Source organism: Rhinoderma darwinii, chromosome 6 (assembly GCF_050947455.1).
Source record: "Rhinoderma darwinii isolate aRhiDar2 chromosome 6, aRhiDar2.hap1, whole genome shotgun sequence".
Classification (NCBI taxonomy): Eukaryota; Metazoa; Chordata; class Amphibia; order Anura; family Rhinodermatidae; genus Rhinoderma; species Rhinoderma darwinii.
Window position 1 is genome coordinate 142,297,461 of NC_134692.1, and position 15,874 is coordinate 142,313,334.

At 49.4% G+C, this 15,874-nt stretch overlaps 2 protein-coding genes across 3 annotated transcripts in view; one reads left to right on the forward strand and one right to left on the reverse strand.

Annotated features, from left to right (window-relative positions):
- Positions 1–15,874, reverse strand: part of LOC142656537 (nmrA-like family domain-containing protein 1) — a 396,968-nt gene that overhangs the window by 330,729 nt on the left and 50,365 nt on the right. The window lies entirely within an intron of this gene.
- On the forward strand, positions 816–12,992 carry RHOT2 (ras homolog family member T2). 2 transcript variants are annotated; one of them, XM_075830773.1, is made up of 19 exons: positions 816–988; positions 2,167–2,225; positions 2,813–2,894; positions 3,327–3,370; positions 3,781–3,834; positions 4,274–4,326; positions 4,420–4,528; positions 4,643–4,744; positions 5,006–5,104; positions 5,331–5,439; positions 6,123–6,243; positions 7,128–7,212; positions 7,296–7,441; positions 7,524–7,624; positions 7,981–8,111; positions 8,983–9,063; positions 10,749–10,871; positions 11,171–11,367; positions 11,972–12,992. In XM_075830773.1, exons 1-19 carry the CDS (start codon positions 952–954, stop codon positions 12,087–12,089), a joined length of 1,851 nt encoding a protein of 616 aa, XP_075686888.1. In that variant the 5' UTR covers positions 816–951; the 3' UTR covers positions 12,090–12,992. The 2 variants fall into 2 exon arrangements, with proteins under 2 accessions (XP_075686888.1, XP_075686889.1); XM_075830774.1 differs by lacking the exon at positions 2,167–2,225 and having other exon boundaries at positions 819–988.

Below are 15,874 nucleotides of genomic sequence, written 5' to 3' on the forward strand. Positions count from 1 at the left end.
GTTTTGTCTGACTTTCCCAGAAACCATTATAACTAGGAAACAGTTGAAAAGAATTTGAGTTGACAGTAGAGGGCGCTCCAGTCGCTGCCCATGACAACCAATCCGGTTCCAGCTGTAATGTAGCAGAGCTGGATCTCCTCGGATCAGGTTCTCTAACCCCCTTGTTATCACGTTCCTGTTGTCAGGGTAGGTACGTGATTAATGGCGGACGTTCTCCTAGAACTGTGTATTTAGAATATATCCCTGGTGAGCGCCTTCATATACCCGCAGGACGCGGGTACAGTGCTGCCAGCAAAACTCGCATATGATTGGCTGGAATAGGGTAAAGATGGCAATTAGTGGGCAGGATTATAGTGCCAATCGTTGTTATTGCTTCCCTGTACAAGTTGTAGGGTGGCGCTGCCCATTATCCATTCAGAGTATAGATGGGTACAGCCATTACTTCCCTCCTATTGTGCCCGATTCTGCCTCCTCTACTTTATCCACTGTATAAGGGGTAATTTCAGGTGGCAGTGCGGTGCTGATTGGCCCTCAGGTTCCCGGCATTGTTACACTTCCTCCTGCAGGTGGCAGTGTGGAGCAGCTGGCCCTCTGGTTCTCGGCATGGTTACCCTTCCTCCTGCAGGTGGCAGTGTGGAGCAGCTGGCCCTCTGGTTCCGGCATGGTTACCCTTCCTCCTGCAGGTGGCAGTGTTGTACAGACTTATCTTTGTTACCTACAAGTCACATGATTGAAGCGAGCGCTCATCTTGTCCAGGTGTACGTGCTCTCCTCCAGGTCTACACTCCGCCCCTCCCTCCCATTACTATGGTAACCTGATGCCTCTTACTCGCGCTACATGTGTGGAGCGGAAGTGACGTAGGGGTTGCCGCAGAGACGCCGGAAGTGGAGGAGTTCTGTCACTGGCGGTCCGCCTGGACACCCGGAAGTCGATGTTGGTGGCACCGGGATCATGAAGCGGGACGTGAGGATCCTCCTCTTGGGGGAGGGTGAGAGCGGGGATCACATGGGGATGGGTGAAGGGTTATACGCCCGGTCTGGTCGATGTGGGGTCTGCTGGTGCAGTGAATGTCGCCTCTGGCACATATGGGAGGCTCAGCTGCTCTCTCCTTACCCTGCCCCGGGCCTCTGCGCTGCTGCACTAAATGCTGCAGAATCCCCAACCTGCGGCTCTCCAGACCTTTCAAAACTGCAACTCCCAGCATGCCCGACAGGCACAGGGTGATAAAGCCTAATGGGAGTAGTAGTTTTGCAATAGCTGGACAGCTGCAGGTTGGAGACCCCTTTGGGCCCTATCAATGTGTCATTTTAGACCGAAATTCCCCATTTTCCAGTGTAAATCGTCATAAATATCTGACTGCAAATCCTTCACTTTACTGTTTTCGCACCAATGTAATTTCTATTCTCCAGTTACATCCAAAGCTGCAGCAAAAATTCTGCTGGTCAACTTTGTAAACACACAGCGGTTTAGCTCCATCCCCCCTATCAGTCATGTGACCCCCCCCCCCACAGCTGCAACGGTGTCATCTGAGCCCCCACAATGCACTGCTTTGTGGCAACAGGCAACCAGAATTCTGAATGCAGACTTGGATGTGAATGGAGAGAGAAGTAAAAACAAAAGATGTAACGTTTCACGTGGATTTTAATTCTGGAGGGTTCCTTTAAGACGGGGCCCAGACGTCACCAGAGAACAAAGCATTGTGGGACGTCGAACGTTTATAATAACATTGTAGGTTATAGAGTGTCCACCTACATGAATCTGAGTAACATGGCAGGAAGACCTAGAGAGGCGTAGTTTAGGCGCTGCCAGCCTCCTGCCCCTTCCCCGGTGCCAATCTGACTTATCTGCAGATTTGAGTAATCTGACGGACTGGTTTCTAGGGACGAGCTCTATGATAATCCCCATAGGAGACTGTCGTTGTCAGGCAAGTGTATCCATAGCAACCGGACTGTCAGACGTGAGTTGGCCGGACCCTGTGCTGCCCATAGAGGAGAAGCCGCAGTCACATGATGTCAATGTCTGATCTGTGTTGGGGGAGGGGGACGTTCTCCACATGTGTCGGCTGCGGAAATCAGATGCCAAAAGGCAAAAAAAAATGTGATGAGGGTCATTGAGTGATCCATTCTACTCCACCTGTAGACATCTGTATTTCATCTCATCTCACAGCCCAAGTGGGGAAGACGTCTCTGATAATGGCGCTGGTGGGAGAGGAGTTCCCGGATGAGGTACGTGCACCAGGTTGGGAACTAATGATCCATGTGAACTGCAGAGACAGTAACATCCCTTTACTCTGAAATGTCACAAAACCAGGAATTGATGACTGAGCGGTAAAACGCCTGCCACATACTGTCCATTCCACTAATCCGGCATTCTTGGGACTACCGAGGTGTCCGATTAACAGACATTGCCGAACCCTTGAGATAGATGAGAGAATATTTACTTACCTCCTGCCCCGTGACTCCGATGGGGGTGATAATACACAGATGTCAGACATGGCGCACGTAGTGCCGGACTATCAGGTCAATATCTGCTAATACGCCAATTCTCATTGCGTTCCACATTAGCAGGATTTCCAGACTAATGACATTTTTACATTTCTATGACTATCCAGTAATCCAGAATAATTGATAATCCGGCACCTCTCGTAAATACCGGAATAAAGGAATTTTAATGCTCACAGAAGCAGGTGCGGCGATGGCGCCCGGTGGGGTCTCTCCTGCTGAGTGACGCTGGAGCCCCCTGACTGCACCTCCTCCTCCTGTCTCCATTATCCCTGTATATCTGAGTAATACTCTCATCATTTCTCTACCAGGTTCCGGCTCGTGCAGAGGAAATCACAATCCCGGCTGACGTGACGCCAGAAAGAGTCCCCACACACATCGTGGACACCTCCGGTAACTGCCAGGGCATGTCAGGGAACCACAGGTTTGGGGGATTTCTATTAATCGTGTAGGTTCAGTGACCGCGGTTATCTCATCATTTACTCCCCACTCGTGGTTCAGATGCTTGTAGTGTATAATCATCCTGTCTTTGCAGAAGCTGCAGTGTAAAGCATGTGGGAGGGATAGAATAGCAGCCTGAGGTGGATTTCAGACCCCAATAGACAATACAGCAAAGAACGAGTCTGATCACAGCTGTGTTCTAATGAAGCAGAGCCGCAGTGTAAAGCAGGGTGGAGAGACTATTATGAATAATAACCTGCACAGGATTGTGGGAGTTTTATATCAGGGATGTTCTGTTGTAACGTTGTGAAATAAAGATCCACCGCCTAGACGTGAGCTGTGATTGGACGGTTTTCACTTGTATTCTTATCTTTGTGTCCATAGAAATGGAGCAGACAGACGATGAGCTCAGGGAGGAGATTGCAAAGGTGAGATAAGCGTCACGTGTGCCCCCTGGCGCCGGATCTCCAGCATATTACTGATATAATTAGTAAAGCTCATCTGATATATTTATTTGGTGCAGATCAGTATTACCACCACTAGATGGCGATCTGTGTGCATTCCTATTCTGGTCCACATAAGCCATACAGAGCTGTATACAGATCGCCCTCTAGTGGTGGTAAGATGCAGGAGAGATTTACATTATGTACAGGGGAACAACAATGTGCGCTGAGGAATCTGAGCCTCGGAGCCTGATGAAGTACATTAGGAGAGCGCCCCCGTCCTTTATGCGGCCTCATTGCGCTCCTGTCTTACAGATGGGAATGTTCTCCACTATTGTGACTTGAGCTGCGCTGGATCCATCAATGACTCTTGTTTTTTTGCTTTCTCTTGACAGGCGAATGTTGTCTGCGTTGTGTACGACGTCTCGGAGTCCAGTACCATTGAGAAGGTGAGAAATACGACTTCTATGCTGCGCTCCTTGATCCCTATATGTACGACTGTACTTCTCTAGGGTCACTTTAAATTTGTTCCCATCAACTTTTATAGTTTTCTTTTAATATAAATATCTGTATAATTCTGCTTCATTTCATCTTATATCTTTATAACGGTCAGAGCTTTGTTTTTTTCTGATACAGAGATCCAAAACCCTGCCTAGCCATAGTTACATCATAAAATTCTGCCTGCCTGCAGCCACCACTAGGGGGAGCTTCATTAATAACAACTGTATAAATCTGTATGTAGGGAGCTCCCTCCAGTGGTGGCCGCAGGCAGTGCAGTTTTACATCATGTAATTATTGCTGTGTGAAGAGAAGGGGGTTTTGAGCTCTAGGCCTATTTAATGACGATTGTGACTCTACGTAACTTTGTATTCTGGATTCTCTTTCCAGATCGCCTCGAAGTGGATCCCCCTGGTGAACGGCCTTGCTGAGCGGAACTCTCGGTATAGTTGTGTGTTGTGACCCTCTCCACTATCATCTCATGCATAACGTCAGGGCAGCGGACGCGGGTCTTATAGAGTTTGTCTTTCGTCCAGTCTTCCCATAATCCTTGTGGGGAATAAGTCAGACCTACAATGCGGAAGCTCCATGGAGTCCATCCTGCCGATTATGAACCAGTTCTCCGAAATCGAGACCTGCGTGGAGGTGAGACCCTACATAATGTGGATACTCATAGACGTTCTAGCAGGAATCCGCCGCAGATGGGTGGAACGTTTGCGCTGTTATAACGAGTCACGTGCAGATTTGTCCGTCCTCTAGTGTTCCGCTAAGAACCTCAAGAACATCTCTGAAGTTTTCTACTACGCCCAGAAAGCTGTCCTTCACCCCACCGCCCCGCTGTATGATCCGGAGGAGAAGCAGGTACGTGGCACGGGTCCCCAGAACTGCCGGGTGCAACAGTCCAACGCCTGCATCAGGTGACCACTGTGCCCCTGCATCGCCCTGTGTCACTGCCCCCTACAGATGACATATGGCTATTACCATACAATCCTGTATCTCACGGCGTCATGATTGTGCCCGCTGCTTCCTGTCATGTAGACACTGCAAGCAAGGGGGGGGAGGGGATTCGGGCTCGGTCATGACTTGTGTGACCCTGATATGATCTGATTCTGTTTTCTCCAGCTGAGGCCGCAGTGCAGGAAAGCTCTGACCCGAATATTCACGATCTCAGACCAGGACAACAATCAGATCCTGAGCGATGACGAGCTGAACTATTTCCAGGTATCCTGCTGAAAGCCGGGCACTGACCCCCGCCCGTCCCCGACTCTCCCCGCACCCCCTGATCCTAATGGTTCTTTGCTCTTGTCTGTTGTATCCGTGGTAATTGCTGATATATCAGATGTTCCGTCCTCCGCCTGTAACGCGTTCTCCTCCCATCTGTTATATAAGCGTTGCCTCCTTCATCTTGTGTTTCTGATTGGTGTCTTGCCTGTCTCTTGGGAGGTAGCAGTCCTGTTTTGGGAACCCCTTGGTTCCTCAGGCCATGGAGGACGTGAAGATGGTTGTCAGGAAGAATACAGTGGACGGAGTGCGGGACAATGGGCTGACGCTGACGGGTGAGACAGTGGACGGGATGTGACCAAATATGTTGTACTTTAGAACAGGCTTAAATTATATCAATTCTTTTCGACCTTTTCTTTTATTGCTCTAATACATCTACAAAAATATGAAACCACTTAAAATAGTCTTGATTTCAAAATCTCCTATCGTTTTGTGTTTCCAGCTCCTATTCAGACCGATGCGTCTCCATGGTAACAGACTACAAACAAACCGTGTGTAGTCTGATCCTGCAGTTGTGTGTTACTCCCTCTACTGGCTGTAGGTTATGAAGGAGAGGGAGTGGAGTAACACATGACTGCAGGATCAGACTACACAGGGTTGTTTGTAGTCTGTTACCATGGAGACATATTTTCAGTGTTCCTTCATGATGTATTTTTTCTGCATTATAGCAAAAAAATAAATTAAAAAAAATGGTTGTAAAAGTTGAATTACATAACATTACTGCAATCCATACATGCAGAGGGTCTATTCACATCAGCAGTTTATGGTGCAGTTGTCCCTTGTGGTTTCATTGGTTGTGTGTGGGGGGGGGGGGGGGGTCGGGGGTGAAGCTTTCCTTTTGGTCTCTTCCCCCATGACTAAGGCTCGTGCTGTAAATCACTACATGAAGCCCTCAGAGTTTTTCCATCTATCTGTAAAAGTTTCTTTTTTTTTTCTCCTTTTTTTTTTTAAATCACAGGCTTCCTCTTTCTCAATACCCTCTTCATCCAGCGGGGGCGCCATGAGACCACATGGACTATTCTGCGACGCTTTGGATATGACGATACACTGGAGCTCACTGACGACTACCTCTACCCGCCGTGAGTGAGGACTTCTGGGTGTTTGGACTCTCTCGGTGACTGACTACCTGGGGGGAGGGGGTAGTACCCATTTTCTACTCTGTGTTAAAGCCTCACCCCTTTAAAGAGATATTTCCATATTAAGCATTAGAGACCTATACACAGGATATGCTATAAATGCCGGCTAGTCGGGGTTATCACCTCTGGGATCCTCACCGGTCAGGAGAATGGGGGTCCGGTGACCTGTACCTATCCGGCATTCATGTCATACCCCCTTCCACTACCGTTTCTGTACTCGTACCGTCTTAAAGACACCCTGTTATGGGGCGAGCTCAGCCCCCGCGCCTGCAGTCGTATCCCGGAGAACAGATTTTATTGAGCCATCATGGAACGTGTTACTGAATGCGACATCTGCAGAGAAAATCTGTTCAGGCACAGAGCAGACATGACTGCACCTGCTGCGGCGCCTCGGAGAACAGCGGCCATGCCTGCTATTACTTAACCCTTCACTAGCATCGTCCCTTAAAATAACGAGCTGCTTCTGGTAAATCTCAATCCTGGAGTCAAATTCTTGCCGATTCTGTCTCTTGGTTATATCTGGTGCTTGGAAAGCTGGGTGACTTCCAGTATCACCGGCATTACAGCTCCCCCTGACGTTGTTACTCAGCTTTCCCAGAGTCCTGAGCGCAATAAATGGCTGGTAACCCTGCGATACGGGGGTGAATTGGCAGCTAACTAGTTGGATATTCCGTTGAGGAGTCTGGGAAAGCTGGGTAACTATTCCAGCGGGGATCGGCCGTATTGGTTGTCACCCGAGTTCCCCAGAATTTGAGAACTCGCTCCTCCCCTCTGTCCCTGCGCTGAGTTTATGTTCTCACGGTCTCCCTTTCTCCCCTCCCCCACAGGCTGCGCGTCCCCCACGATTCCTCCACTGAGATCAATCATTTTGGTTATCAGTTTCTCCAGAAGATTTTTGAGAAGCACGACCTGGTGAGGACAGCGGCAGCCCCTGGAGCGCGGGTGACCCCAGCAGCCGGCCGCGGATCTCACTCTGCCTGTCCCTCTCTCTCTAGGACGGTGACGGGGAATTATGTCCCTCCGAGCTCCAGAGCTTCTTCAGCGTTTTCCCGTATACCCCGTGGGGTCCGGAGCTGAGCAGCACCGTGTGCGTGGCAGATGATGGTCCGCTCCCTCTCCACGGGTACATGTGCCAGTGGACGTAAGTTCTGCCACCCTGCGCTCAGACTTGTGCCGCCTCCTCTGATTCTTCACCTTCATTGTCCTCTGCTTCATACTGACAGGTTGGTGGCGTTTCTGGACGTCCATCGCTGCCTGGAACATCTGGGCTATTTGGGGTATCCGGTCCTGTGTGAGCAGGACAGCCAGACTCAGGCCATCACAGGTACGTCAGCGCGGGCAGGTGTCGCCTCTTTATTTTCACGGGGCCGGTTTATTCTGTACAAGTGATTGAGGTTCTTCCAATTCTTCATGATTAGACCGGAGATATTTGTCATTCGAAAGGGGAATAGGGATCGGACGAGATTAACCCTTTTGATGCTTTGTTTCCTGGGAGATGAGCGTCACTAGAGGTATCCAACGGCTGCTTATCCCCCAGTCACTATGACATGTAACGGCCTGTATTCTGCGGGCATTAGTCCTCTGGATTGTGTCAGTGACTTGCGGTTTGTGTAATATCGGGTGCGGTATAAGTGACGATGGATTTGTGGGGTGACGAATGTCTCTTCTTGTCTTACGCAGTGACCCGGGAGAAGCGGATAGATCTGGAAAAGGGGCAGACGCAGAGAAACATTTTCCTATGTAAAGTGATCGGCCCCCGCGGGACGGGTAAATCTGCCTTCCTGCGGGCATTCCTGGGGCAGAGCCTCGAGGTGAGGGGGGGAGGGGTGCTGCTTGTCCGTTCTCTCGCTTTTGGATTGGATTTACCTGCTGCCCCTTCTCGTGATTGGTATATTGGGGCATGTGAACGCTCGTCCCCCATCTTTGTCCTGTGTAAACCGTGCAGCGATCAGCCGATGGACGACCAAACGCTTATTCATCGGATGATCGTATTGTTTCTGAGGCATGAAATATTATCGATGTCGGCAGAAAATCTCCCCGTGTAAACGACGACGCGCTGCCGACATGATGGAAATGTACGGGGACGAGGGATCGTAGTAACAAGCGTTCATCCTCCTACATTACCGATCGTAGCTCCTTGTGAGACGAGCAAACCAGCGCCGATCAACAAGCCCGCTCCTGTCACAAGGCGCTATGTATGGGGGCGAGCGCTCGTCACTCCGATCCCTCGTCCCCGTACATTTCGATCATGTCGGCAGCGCGTCGTTGTTTACACGGAGATTTTCTGCCGACATCGATAATATTTCATGCCTCAAAAACGATACGATCGGCTGATGAATAAGCGTTTGCTCGTTGATCGCTGCGAGGATCGGGTAAAGGCGTTCTGTGAATGCTCGTTTGCCGGTGTACAAGGACCAGAAGTCGCCCGGATGGGCTGTCCGTGCTGAGATACTTATTGTCTGCTGACATGTCGTGTGCGGGTGACGTTCAGCAGGGCGGTCGCCTCCAGCGCTGCCTTATCTCCTGCGCCTGTTATCTGCCGCTTCTGGCCCATGGTATTATATTGGCTAGTTGTTTGCCTTCTCTTCCTGCTCCTCCTTGTCCTGCCCCCCCCCCCTCACTATTATTCCCGGCTCCTCCGTGTTTGTCTCGCGGTGACATTGTCGTCTCGTCCTTCCTCAGGAGCAGCTGCAGCACGGCCGGGAGCCCTCCTTCTACTCCGTCAACACCGTGCTTGTTGGGGGGCAGGAGAAGTATCTCATAGTAAGTGACGGTTCTATTGTGTCCTTAAAGGAATAAATAAATGATCTCCAACTTACTAATATACTTAATGTTTACATTTCTTACAGTTTTAAAGATCTCTGCTTGCAGTCAGTGATATGATTTCCCACTTTAGTCATTCCAATCTTCACCTTATACTTCACGCAGCGGAGGGTTTGTTACAATTGGATCCAGTCTAGACAATCCTCTGTTAGGCCCCATGCACACGACCGTAAAAACTCCCGTAATTACGGGCCCATAGACTTCTATTGGCCACGGGTACCGCCCCGTACGCTTACGGGAAGGTGCCCGTGCCGTTGAAAATGATAGAACATGTCCTATTTCAGGCCGTAATTACGGTACAGGCAGGCCCATAGAAGTCAATAGGGCTCCCGTAATTACGGGAGCGTTGCTAGGAGACGTCAGTAAATAGTCACTGTCCAGGGTGCTGAAAGAGTTAAGCGATCGGCAGTAACTGTTTCTGCACCCGGGACAGTGACTACCGACCACAATATACATGTATCTGTAAAAAAATATAAGTTCATACTTACCGAGAACTCCCTGCGTCTGTCTCCAGTCCGGCCTCCCAGGATGACGTTTCAGTCTAAGTGACGGCTGCAGCCAATCACAGGCCAATCACAGGCTGCAGCGGTCACATGGACTGCCGCGTCATCCTGGGAGGTCGGACTGGATGCCGAAAGAGGGATGCGTCACCAAGACAACGGCCGGTAAGTATGAAATTCTTTTACTAGGGAAAGGGCTGCCCCGATCTTTATCCTGCACTGATAGAGAGAAGGGGCTGCCGATTACTGCAGTGTAATTTTGCAGCCAAAAACGTGCCCGTAAATACAGGTGGAATACGTGTGACCAAGGACCCTTATTTACGCCAGTATTTACGGGTGGACAAAAATACGGTTGTGTGCATGAGGCCTTAGATAAACGCAGCAGCACAAATGTTTCTCCGGTCCTGATAACTCGTGGCAATGTATCAGTGCAGTTAATCCCATCCTGAGACTGTATATCAGCGCTCTCTCTTAAAATGAGCTTTGTATCTGTATTGGTTGTATTTCTTTTTTAGCTATTTGCTCACAGCAAGCAGAGATCTTCAAATGGTTGGACCTTAAACCGCACAGAAGGTTGAAGGGATTTTTTTAAATTATACAATGATGAAGCTTTATTTACAAAAACAGAACCCCCCCCCCCCCTGTTATATCTCACCCTCTAGTCTCATCCTGCGGGTGTCAGGGCATGCTGGGAGTTGTAGTTTCACAACAGCTGGAAAGTGACAGGCTGGAGACCTCCGCACTGCGGTTTATTAAAGGCTTAGTGTAGGGGAAGGCGCACAAGAGCCGCTCTCTGGGCTCCTCCCCTTATTAAGGCTCCTCCCCTCAGTTGCCTAATAATCTCCTTTTTCTTACTGGGGGTTCAGTTGTAGTTAATAATTTGTCCGTTTTTGCTGTAATCGGCTCTCCACTTCCTGCTGAGCTTGTGCCAATCTGAAGAAGCAGAGCTGCAGTGTAAAGCATGGGGAAGCAGTAGCTGAGTGTCTGATAAGACTGAAGTATGGGTATCTTATTAGGTGTCCTAAATTTAGAATTGGGGAGGGCCGGTACTGATTTGGCTAGTTCCGGCTGGGGTCCAGGTGGTCTGTACATTCTACGTTACCCATTGGCTGATGTTTCCCTCAGCTCTTTGAAGTGGATGTGGACACGGAGTTCCTGAAACAGTCGGACGCTGCCTGTGACGTCGCCTGCTTGATGTACGATGTCAGTGACCCCAAATCTTTTAACCACTGCGCCAGCATTTACAAGGTGAGGAGCGCTCTGTGTGTACCCATAATGCTCAGCGGTCTGCCCCTCTGGGCTGGTTACCATGGTACTAGTGCTGGACTATTGGACGCTCTGGATTATCTGGTATCCATCAACAGGAACGCAGATACAGTCCAGAAACGTAAGGAATAATCCCATCCAGGGTCCCATTATTCCCTTTGGTCCGGACTAGTAGTAATTCCGGAATGAGGGGCGCCGGATTATTGGAGTTTTTGTATCACGTCCATACACCGCGCTGGTCTCTACCGCTCCGCCGTCATCCCCTCTCTCCCTCGTTACAGCAACACTACATGGAGAGTCAGACGCCCTGTATGTTTGTGGGGTGCAAGTGGGACCAAGGAGAAGTGAAGCAACAGCATGGGATCTCCCCCGCCGAGTTCTGCCACAAACACCGGCTGCCACCCCCTTACCACTTCAGCTGCCAGGGGTCTGTCGACAAAATCATCTACCACAAGCTGGCCACAGCCGCTGCCTTTCCGTGAGTATGAGAACGTCACCCAGCTTTCCGTACACCCAGAATGCCATATAGACGTCCTGTAATTCTCAGCCTGACATAGATAGGTGATGGGGGGAGGGGTCCTGATGCTTCAGACTCTCCCCTCTATTAACATCAATAGCCATAATGTTAAAAGAAGCAGAGCGGCAGATTTATGGGGAGGGGCGCCGCTTATCGGAGGTAAACCCACAATCAGAAACCGGGATGGTCATAGACCAGACTACTCTTCAAAGAAACATTCCTGGTAAAACTGATACACTGTGTCATATCCACTGCAGGGCCTGAGGGGGTGGGGCATGACACAAATACTCCTCATGCTCCGCCCCCTTAGTGTTGTGTTTTCCTAGCAGGGTTCGATCTCGCATAAGGGATCAGTAAACCTCCACTCCGCTTTATTTGCCACTGTCAGGGATTCAGGACGCTGAGATACGTGGAGCTGTTTGCGGGGTCCTCACACTGTAGTCGCTTGCGCTGGAGTTAATACTTTGGTCACAAGTGGATCTGTAAAGTAAAATTTGCCTTTAACCTCTTGACCTTCCCGAGCCGCCATGTTTTCGATTTCCTGACATCTTTGTGTTTACTGCAGGCACCTGCACGACACCGAGCTCAGTACCGCCTCCTTCTGGCTGCGAGTGGCGCTGGGAGCCGCCGTTGCCGCCGTCGTGGGATTCACGCTCTATAAAGCTCTACTGCGCAGCAAATAACCGGCGACACCTCCGCACATCCAGATGAAGACCAGCGACCATCACACGACCACTGTGACCGTCGCCGAGGAGCAGCCGCCCGTCACTTTTAACCCCTTCTGATTTGTGCTCTGACAAGGGAACCTCTCATGTCCTGTTTTTATTTTTTAAAACAGTTTTTTCTTGACACATTCAGTGTTAGATTCTCAATGTTCAAGTCCTTGTACCGTATACTCTAGTCACACCCAGAGCTGCATTCAAAATTCTGTTGGTTTCCTGTTAGCTCCCAGGTTGCAGGACTTCACGTCTCACTACGTCTAACTGCTGGTTCGGTATCTGTACAGAACATGCATGTCCTGCTGTATTGCATTATGGGAGATGTAATGTTTACACCTATTCTGATGGCAGCAGAGCAATGCATTATGGGAGCTGAGCTAAGCATTTATGGATGTACCGGTCAGCACCTCGCGGCCGGATTCCAAGTAGCAGCCAGTAGGATTGTGAACACAGCTTTTGATGTGACTGGAGTATAAGACCAGATTTGACTCAAGATCAATACAAGACAAGTGAAGCAGCTGCAGGTGGAAGGCGACGCCGAGCAGTGAATTTGATGGCACGATCCCAAGACCAAAGTGAACACGGAAGCTTCAGGTTTATAGTTTGGGTTTTTTATTTCCTAATGAACCGATGTGATTTCTATTCTTGTCTGAAGTTTTCCGGGGAGTAAATCTGCCAATAATGGTGGGAGATCTGATGTCTCGGGCCCCGCGCCTCCAGCTATACGTCTCTCTCTTGTAACGTATATGGGGGGGGTTCTGGAGGGTCTTCTATGGTGCCAGTGACTACGAGCTCCGCCGTGTACAGTCACATGAATGGACAATTTCACATAAAAATCGACTTATATATAAAGCAATTTTAAAGAAATCTCCGCTTCCCTTTATCCGTCAGTTCTGACGATCCGCCGTCTATTATCACGTTGTCTTAAAGCTGAACACACATGAGATGAGGGACAATCATTATCTCCCCCCCCCCCATCATTTCCCTGGTGGGGGGGGGGGGGGGGGTGATTGGTGGCAGCCGCAGACATGAAGCACCTTCCTTGCTGCTCTCTGTATACAGAGATAGGGGGCGCTATACGTTAACAAAACAGGGGGGCTCCCATTAAACCCTGATTGTTCAAGTGACTTTCTCCTGAGGAGATTTTAGCACAGCAAATACAGTGAAGCCCTCTTTTCCTGAAATACTCTGTGCTGTTGTGGACTCTGTCAGTCTGACAAATCACGCTTCTTAGATGCTCTGTGCTGCTGAGAAACCACGCGTCTTACACAACATAGCTTTCAGTCCAAGACCTCCTATAAGAGCAACACATTCCTGAAATACTATGTGCTGCTGGGGAACTTTCACATCATTTTCCTTCAGTAAATCTTTCTAAGGGTATGTTCACACGGCGGGGGTCCGTAACGGCTGAAATTACGGGGATGTTTCAGCCTGAAAACATCCCCGTAATTTCAGCCGTAACGGCATGTGCAGGCGCTTGAACGCCGCGTTAATTATGGCCGTAATTAGCGCTGCTATTCATTGGAGTCAATGAATAGCGGCTCCAATTACGGCCAAAGAAGTGACAGGTCACTTCTTCTACGCGGGCGTCTATTTACGCGCCGTCATTTGACAGCGGCGCGTAAATATACGCCTCGTGTGAACAGACAAACGTCTGCCCATTGCTTTCAATGGGCAGATGTTTGTCAGCCCTATTGAGGCGCTATTTTCAGACGTAATTCGGGGCAAAAACGCCCGAATTACGTCCGTAAATAGGCCGTGTGAACATACCCTAAGGCCTCAAGCGCACGACCGCAATGTTTTTTTTACTGTCTGCAAATACGGATCTGTAGTCCTCCGCATATCTATCATGATGTCCGCCAGTACGGTCTGTAGTGCCTCCATATTTATGGATCCACAAAAAAAGGGAGGCTACAAATGATGTCACCAATATGACCCAACCCCTTGGAAAGGTCACATGATCGCTCAGGCGTCATTTCCTCTGGGAATCCCCGGCTATCGCATAGCAAGGCTTCCGCAATTACGGACGGCTATAGATGCACATCCGTAGCCGTCCACAATTTTGCACGCGCCCATAGACTTCTACGGGGACTCCGTGCTGCAACGGCGGATAAGAATGGGACATATAGTTCTATATTTTGCGGATCGGTTCTACGGCCCGGACACACCCATAAATACATGCAGAAGTGTCTGTGGCCAATAGAAATGAAGGGTCCGCAGATTATTCGGAATTATAGATAAACATTAGGGTCGTGTGCAGGGGGCGGACTGTTGGCGTCTAAGGTGCAATGATCGGATTTGACCTCCGTTATCAGCACAGGACGGATCACGCCGACTACCGAGAAGCAGCTGCACACAGGATACGGATACACTGGACCGCTGTATATTTTACTCACCACTGCTGCATGATGGGAGTTGTAGTTCTCGCAGCCTTTCATTGCAGAATGTGGGAGAAGGTAAGCGCTGATGTCATCAGACTCCTGAGGCAGAGCCACTCCCCCAATCTATCCATATTGTCCCAACGGATGTTGGGGGTCAGCCCCGCCACCTCGATGAACTTATTAAAGGGTAACTAAATGTTCAACACACTTCTGACATAGTGCTCGACCCCCACCAATCAAAACCTAAGACCCCCACCAATCAAAACCTAAGACCCCCACCAATCTCTAGAACGAAGCGGCAGAAGGTCTGGTGTGCGCGCTCATCCGCTTCGTTACTGTTCAGGTTTCTCAGGAAAGCCGATGTATCGGAGTGCGGGGTCATAGACTTTCTTACACAGATACATTTATTTCCGGAAAAAGCCGAACATAAACGAAGCGGCCGAGCGCACACACGAGACCTTCAGCTGCTGCGTTCTAGCGATTGGCGGGGGTCTCAGTGCTCAGACCCCAACCAATCAAAACTTATGACGTCAGAAGTTTGTTGAACATTTAGTTACCCTTTAACCCCTTGCTGACATTTGACGTATTCATATGCCAAAGTCGTGTAGGGGAAGTATGGAGCAGGATCACGCACTGAGCCCGCTCCATACGATGCCGGAGTCGGCTGTATGTTACAGCCGACACTTCAGAGTAACTAGCGGCATCGCACTCAAGCGCTATCCCGCTAGTTTAACTCGTTAAATGCTGCGGTCAATACCGACCGCAGCATTTAAATCGTCAGAAAGATGGGGGCGACCCCGTCTAACAAGCTCATCGCGCCCCCCGGGGGCGATGGTTGCTATGGCTGCCTGGCGGCTTAATGAGCGTCCCCTGGCCTCCGGCAGGGCTTAATAGTTGCCTGTCAGATCGCTTGCATGATATACTGCAATACTAATATATTTCAGTATGTCGTGTTCTAACGATCACTGGACTAACGAAAAAAGTAAAAATGAGTTAAAGTTTTTTTTTGTGTCAAAAATAAATTAAAAAAATTGAAAGTTCAAAAAACCCCCATTTTCCCCCCAGAGCATAGTAAAAAAAATAAACATAAATTGGTATCGCCGCGTCCGTAAAAGTCTGAACTATCACAATATATCGTTATTTAACCCGCACGGTGAACGCCGTAAATTTTTTTTTATTGTAAACGCCAGAATCTCTATTTTTTGGTCACCTCGTCTCCCACAGAAAATGAAATTAAAAGTGATCAAACCGTCACATTTACACCAAAATGGTATTATTAAAAACTACAGCTTATCCCGCAATAGTTAAGCCCTCATACCGCTTAATCGACAGAAAAATAAAAAACTTTCTGGCTCTCGGAATTTGGCG

What these genes read in the sequence shown, in the direction of transcription:
- RHOT2 (XM_075830773.1), top strand. Translation starts at nt 952, where the DNA reads ATGAAGCGGGACGTGAGGATCCTCCTCTTGGGGGAGG. An exon ending in GGGTACATGTGCCAGTGGAC is followed by an intron (nt 7,442 to 7,523) that starts GTAAGTTCTGCC and finishes TCATACTGACAG; the next exon opens with GTTGGTGGCGTTTCTGGACG. An exon ending in ACTGCGCCAGCATTTACAAG is followed by an intron (nt 10,872 to 11,170) that starts GTGAGGAGCGCT and finishes CCCTCGTTACAG; the next exon opens with CAACACTACATGGAGAGTCA.